General features: G+C 43.6%; 1 protein-coding gene across 1 annotated transcript in view; it reads right to left on the bottom strand.

The window, feature by feature from the left end:
* SHISA4 (shisa family member 4) overlaps positions 1–292 on the bottom strand; it is a 28,853-nt gene extending 28,561 nt beyond the window's left edge. The window contains exon 1 of the mRNA XM_035123821.2: positions 6–292. Coding sequence (XP_034979712.1) covers positions 6–63 — 58 coding nt within the window. The 5' untranslated portion in view covers positions 64–292. The remainder of the gene's footprint in view (positions 1–5) is intronic.
* Positions 293–6,798: the final 6,506 nt, after the last annotated feature.

Below are 6,798 nucleotides of genomic sequence, written 5' to 3' on the forward strand. Positions count from 1 at the left end.
CTCACCGAAGGTTGCAGCAGCCAGACTGCAGAGCACCATCGCCGCCAGGCCCCAGGCTCCCATCGCGACAGCTCCCGACGGCTCAGACCAGCTCGGCGAGCCCCAGGGCGACGCTGCGGGAGAGGGCGGGAGCGGAGAAACCGGATCCGAGCGGAGCGGGGGGCGACGCCTCCTCCTCCTCCTCTTCTCCCGGGAAGGGCGGAGAGCCTCACCCTGGAACCTGGAGCAAGCCGCCCCCACTGGCGAGCCCGACGACCAGCCTTTGAGAGCCAGACGCGGAGGCTGCTCCGCGATGCTTCCCCGCGGTGCTTCTCCTTGGCGCCGCTGGTGGCGGGGGGGGGGGCGAGATCGAGGAGGGAAAGAAGGACTAGTCTCCTTGGCAGCGAAAGGCTGGGAATCGATGGCGAGAGGTTGGAAAGTGGCGGGCTTTTAGAGCCCCACGTTTTGCTAGGTATGCGAGAGAAGAGAGCGGTGGAGGGCGGGAAGGATGCCCCACTGCAGAATTTATACCTACTGCGATTTTTGCGCGCCGTGCGTTAGTTGGGCATTTCATGGCGACGTCGTGCAATAGCGCCATAAAACACCATACAGAACTAACACAATTACGGTCGAGTCCAGTCAACATACTTAACATTTCCACAGCTGCTAGCATCAACAGCCACCCAAGGCTGTGTTGAACAAGGGAAAGTTTTAACATGCGCCGAAATTGTAACCAGGCACCCATCATTTTCTAAGTGCTTGCTGGCTGTTTAATTCTCTGTTCTAGGACCTTTCCTGGTCTCAACGTCAAGCTGATCAATTGGTAGTTGCTTGGTCCAACCAAAAAAACAAAAAAACAACCTTTTCTTTTGAAGATGGGGACATTTGCCTGCCTTCAGCCCACAGGAACCTCTAAGAATTTTCAAGAATATAGACGGAGCCTCTAAGATTGCATCTGCAAGTTCCTTGGTGAAACTCGGAAAATTAGAATATCGTCCAAAAGTGCATTTATTTCAGTAGCTAATGCAACTTATTATTATTATTATTATTATTTTATTTTAATTTTTACAAATGCTTTCTTTTGGAAATTCCACAGTAATAAAACAAATAGTTACAATAATACAAAAATAAACATCGCTATTACATTTCATTAATTACATTCCATTTATAATTGACCCGCCTAATGACAAATAATTACAATGACAACAAATAAAGGCTTGACATATCTTGCTTTGCATGTCATGCATCTATCTCATATATTGGTTTCACCTTTTAAGTTGTGTTACTGAAATAAATCACTTTTCGACGATATTCTAATTTTCCGAGTTTCACTTGTAGTATTCCTGGGTGAGGTTCATCAGGCCCTGGAGATATGAATTCATTTAAAGTAGCTACGTGTTGTCTTATCACCTCTTGGGCTGCAGCTCCCTTTATGAATTATTTATTCTATCATCACCAGGTTGTTGGGCACTTACTTCTTTTTGGGCAGAGCGAAGGCAGAGGCAAAGTAGGTTTTGAGCAGTTCCACTTTCTCCTCTGGCACTCAATAGCATCTCACCATGCTTAAGAGTCACCTGTGTGGTACACATACACCTAGGTCCCCAGGTACATACTTGGGAGCATCAAACTTGAAAACAACCAAAACCCTCCCCACTATGGTTCCTTAGTATCATCTCACCATGGCCTGAAAGAAATGTATTCAGCTCAGCTATCAGAGGGCAAGGTGCTTTGTTGCAGAAGGAGGTTCTGAAGTCATCCAGGTGAACCAACCTTACCAAGCTTCCACCAAACCTATTCTCATTCACAAACTAAGTCTGTGGGCAAAATCATCCAAAACAATGAATTCTACAGTTCCTTGGTCATACTACAAAAGCCCAGATACTTATTCTGGGTAAAATGAGAATATGTAAAGGTAAAGGTAAAGGTACCCCTGACCATTAGGTCCAGTCGCAGACGACTCTGGGGTTGCAGTGCTCATCTCACTTTACTGGCCGAGGGCGCCGGGGTACAGCTTCCAGGTCATGTGGCCAGCATGACAAAGCCACTTCTGGTGAACCAGAGCAGCACACGGAAACGCTGTTTACCTTTCCGTCGGAGTGGTACCTATTTATCTACTTGCACTTTGACATGCTTTCAAACTGCTAGGTTGGCAGGAGCTGGGACCGAGCAATGGGAGCTCACCCCGTCGCAGGGATTCAAACCACCGACCTTCTGATCTGCAAGTCCTAGGCTCTGTGGTTTAGACCACAGCTAGCCCTTAAAGCAGAAATGGCTGGTTCATGGCTGGGCTATATGTGGCTGCCAAGAGAATTTTGGTGGCCATAGAACCCCCAACATTTATTGGTGACAAATTCAATGGTGCTGTTTGAGGGGGATTTCCCCAGGTTTCCCCAAGAACCCTTGGGTATAATATGGGTAATTTTCATCTCTGTAATTTTCTAAATACACCCCCCCCAAATGGCTGCCTTTTAGCTCTTTATACAGTAGTTCCATGTTGTAAATAATGCTTTGCCTTAATTTTTGGCAGCACTATTAATGGTGATACTTACTGAATTCAATAAATGAATGAGAAACAGTCCAAGTATTTTCTTTGCAACAACTACATCTGTTGTTGCTGGGTTTTGGTACTGTTTCTATTCTTTTGTGTGCGCACACACACAAAATAAGATAAAAATAAACACAGCACTACTTAGTAGCTGCCTGTGATGCTGTCAGCAGCCAAAGTGTGGACCTTCAGCAATCTGTCCAGAATTCTGCTGAATGCATCAGAGTAGGGACAAGGGGTTGCAGCCAGCAGCACCACTTTAGCACTTAACAATAAGCGCTGGTGAGCAAATTGTATGTTGTGATTTGTAGTCTTTGTAATGGAGAATGAATGGTGTTGGGTGGGGAGGGGCAGTTGGACTGCTGTCAAATAAGCTCGGAGGCAAGGAAATGAATTTTGGAAGAAGAGATTTATTAAATAACTTTTAGAGGGAAGAGGAAGTTAAATGTATTAAATTGATTGGGGAGGGGGAGAATAGAAGTCAAGAATTTTATTCTTGACCTGGAAAGTTAATGGAATAAATTTTGGGTTAAGGATGGAGCATAAATTGGTGTCCTTTTGGAGGTTTAGACAGCATAAACTGGTGAGTTTGGGTTGTTGTACTCCAATGATTTTAGCGGGGTGGGATTTTGCTAGCAAGGTACTGTCAGGGCAGTAGGATTTTTTTTATTTAAAAAAAATATTGATGTTCAGGCAAATCACCAGAAACACCACCCCCACACTCCAGAATTACGGTATATACAAAATTGTTTTGACCAAAGTGACACCGTGTATATCTCAAACTGCTGTTAAAATACTCCACATTGTAACCAGATTCAAAAAGCAAGTAAGAACAGTGCAAAAACATTGTTGAGATGGATATTATTTGAGCCAAGGATCTTCTCATGCACCCACCCCCAGGCTTGGTTTGTACATGCTGAGAAATGGAGTGGCAATGTAAACCATAGGAAGGTTGAGAAGCTAGGAAGCTCCTTTGTTTCTTAACCTCATAGTAAGACCAGAAGCTTTCCTGGCCCATAAAATGTCCAAGAGGCAGGAACACACAGTGATGCGGAACTAGTGCAAAACTTGAAGATGAGCCCATAAACAAGGGCTCACTCAGCTTCCCAGCTGTAGCACCCAGTATTTCACAGCAGACTCCTACGGGAGTCATAGAATCATAGAGTTGGAAGAGACCACAAGGGCCATCCAGTCCAACCCCCTACCAAGCAGGAAACACCATCAAAGCATTCTTGACATATGGCTGTCAAGATGACATATGGAGTCATCTTGCAACAGAGCAATCCTAACTGTAGGAGTTATGCACCAACTACGCCAGCATAAATTGCACTGGGACAATTTAGCCCCTATTCCATTCCGGAGGCATTTGATTTACACCACCCTTTCTGCTGGCCACAAGGGACGTGGGTGGTGCTGTGGGTTAAAGGGTCAGAAGGTTGGTGGTTCGAATCCCCGCGACGGGGTGAGCTCCCATTGTTCGGTCCCAGCTCCTGCCCACCTAGCAGTTCAAAAGCACATCAAAGTGCAAGTAGATAAAAAGGCGGGAAGGTAAACGGTGTTTCTGTGCGCTGCTCTGGTTCGCCAGAAGCAGCTTAGTCATGCTGGCCACATGACCTGGAAGCTGTACGCCGGCTCCCTCGGTCAATAAGGCGAGATGAGCGCCACAACCCCAGAGTCGATCACGACTGGACCACATCCTGCTGTGCCATGTGATGGAGCTGAAAGCGGTTTGGGCCCAGGGGTGCCAACTTGAATAAAATATTGGGGAGGGGTTGTGATGATGTATTGGGCTAAAGCAGGCATAGGAAACCTTTGGCCCTCCAGATGTTTTGGCCTACAACTCCCATGATCCCTAGCTAACAGGACCAGTGGTCAGGGATAATGGAAATTGTAGTTCAAAACATCTGGAGGGCTGAAGGTTGCCTATGCCTGGACTAAAGATTTTGGATATAATATTCAATTAGAATCATGGGAAAGGTTATGGAAGGAAGGTATTAATTTTAATGCATGCAGCCCACTTAAAGAAAATGTTATGAAAATGGTGTATAGATGGTATTTAACACCAGCTCAACTTGCCAAAATGTATAGGACAAGAACTAATAAGTGCTGGAAATGTAAAGAAAAGGAAGCTATCTTTTACCACATGTGGTGGATTTGTAAAGAGGTAAAGGCTTAATGGGAAATGATATATAATGAGTTAAAGAAAATGTTTAAAAATACTTTTGTTAAAAAACCAGAAGCCTTTTTATTGGGTTTAGTGGGTGAAGAGATACCAAGGGAAGATAAAAGACTGCAGCAAGAATTCTTCTTAGCCCAAAAATGGAAACAACAAGTACCAATGAAAGAAGAGTGGCAGATGAAGATGATGGACTTTGCAGAACTGGCGAAGCTGACAGGAAAAATCCGAAACCAGCAAGATCAAGTATTCCAAAAGGACTGGAGTAAATTTATACGATATTTGAAAGATTATTGTAAGCAATTAACATCACTAGCAGGCTTGTTTGAAGACTTGTAATGAGAAGCTTTCTACCTTTCTATATTCATTTAAATTTTGAGTTATTTTGTAATGTGTGTAATTAGAATTGGAAAATGTACAAAATGCAATGATATAAAGGTTAATTTTGAAAGCCATGAGGTGGGAGGGAAGGAAGTTGACAGGCTCTAAAGAGCCAGGGACGTAAAGTGGAGTGTAATGATGTGAAGGTCCGTATAGTTAAAGCTATGGTTTTCCCAGTAGTGATGTATGGAAGTGAGAGCTGGACCATAAAGAAGGCTGATCGCTGAAGAATTGATGCTTTTGAATTATGGTGCTGGAGGAGACTCTTGAGAGTCCCATGGACTGCAAGAAGATCAAACCTATCCATTCTGAAGGAAATCAGCTCTGAGTGTTCACTGGAAGGACAGATCGTGAAGCTGAGGCTCCAATACTTTGGCCACCTCATGAGAAGAGAAGAATCCTTGGAAAAGACCCTGATGTTGGGAAAGATTGAGGGCACTAGGAGAAGGGGACGACAGAGGACGAGATGGTTGGACAGTGTTCTCGAAGCTACGAACATGAGTTTGACCAAACTGCGGGAGGCAGTGCAAGACAAGAGTGCCTGGCTAAACGACTAAACAACAACAACAACAATGATGTGAAGGTATATTATTAAATGTAAAATAAACAAAAATTATATATACTGTATATATAAATAAAATATTGGGGGAGACAGGTAATCCCCGCCCCATATAATCACATGATGTGGCACATGCACACTATTTGAATGGCAATGCCCAAAATGTGTGGGACACCCCCAAACCTAGACGGTTTGTGAACAAGTTAAAATGCAGAGGTCCCACCACTGATCCTGTCTTAGAAGAGGTAAAGCTCTGAATAGAACCACAGCTTTTTCCCAGGTACAGTCAGGAATTATTTATAGTGTATTTATATTACGAATCTTACTGAATGGCTAAAAATACCACTATCTCAACTTGCCTGGAATAGCACAAATGTTATTAAAATTCTTTCTTTCTTTCTTTCTTTCTTTCTTTCTTTCTTTCTTTCTTTCTTTCTTTCTTTCTTTCTTTCTTTCTTTCTGTCTGTCTACAATGTCTCTCCCTCTCCCAGTCAACCAAGAAAGTGTTTTGCTAAATTTGTACAGTACAGCTAAATGTGAAACAATTAGGAAAGTCTGCCATCTTCTGGAAGAAAAAAGGATTCCCAAGTTGGTAATTTCCAGAATAGTAGCATGTTGCAGCAAAAACAACAGTACTGTGGCACTATCGGTGTGGGTCCGTGGGGGAGGGTGTTTGTTTGTTTGTTTAATTTCTGTCCTGCTCTTTCTTCTCTAGAGGAGCCCCACCAAAGTAGTAAAACAAGACAATTAGGACTGTATGACTTGTTATAATTTCTATTATATAAAAAGTCTGGAATGTGTTGCTGATGTCTCTGGCCTGCTTTTTGTCTCTTTTTCAAATTTCATACCTGTTTTCTGTGATAATTTTGTTCTGTGCTTGCTTTTGAATTCTAATATATAATAGAGTGGCTAATTAAAGCCAAACAAAAATCATTCGGCCTCCCATCCACAAATAGGAAGATGCGACAGAACATGACTCAGTATAAGACAGCTCCCCATGTTCCATTACCCTCCATGTGTTGGAAGGGTAACTTCTGCATTGGGGAGGCTATTCTACCACTGTATGATTTTTGTTGTTGTTTAGTCATTTAGTTGTGTCCGACTCTTCGTGACCCCATGGACCAGAGCACGCCAGATACTCCTGTCTTCCACTGCCTC

The sequence above is a fragment of the Zootoca vivipara genome, chromosome 7 (assembly GCF_963506605.1).
Source record: "Zootoca vivipara chromosome 7, rZooViv1.1, whole genome shotgun sequence".
NCBI classification, from domain to species: domain Eukaryota; kingdom Metazoa; phylum Chordata; class Lepidosauria; order Squamata; family Lacertidae; genus Zootoca; species Zootoca vivipara.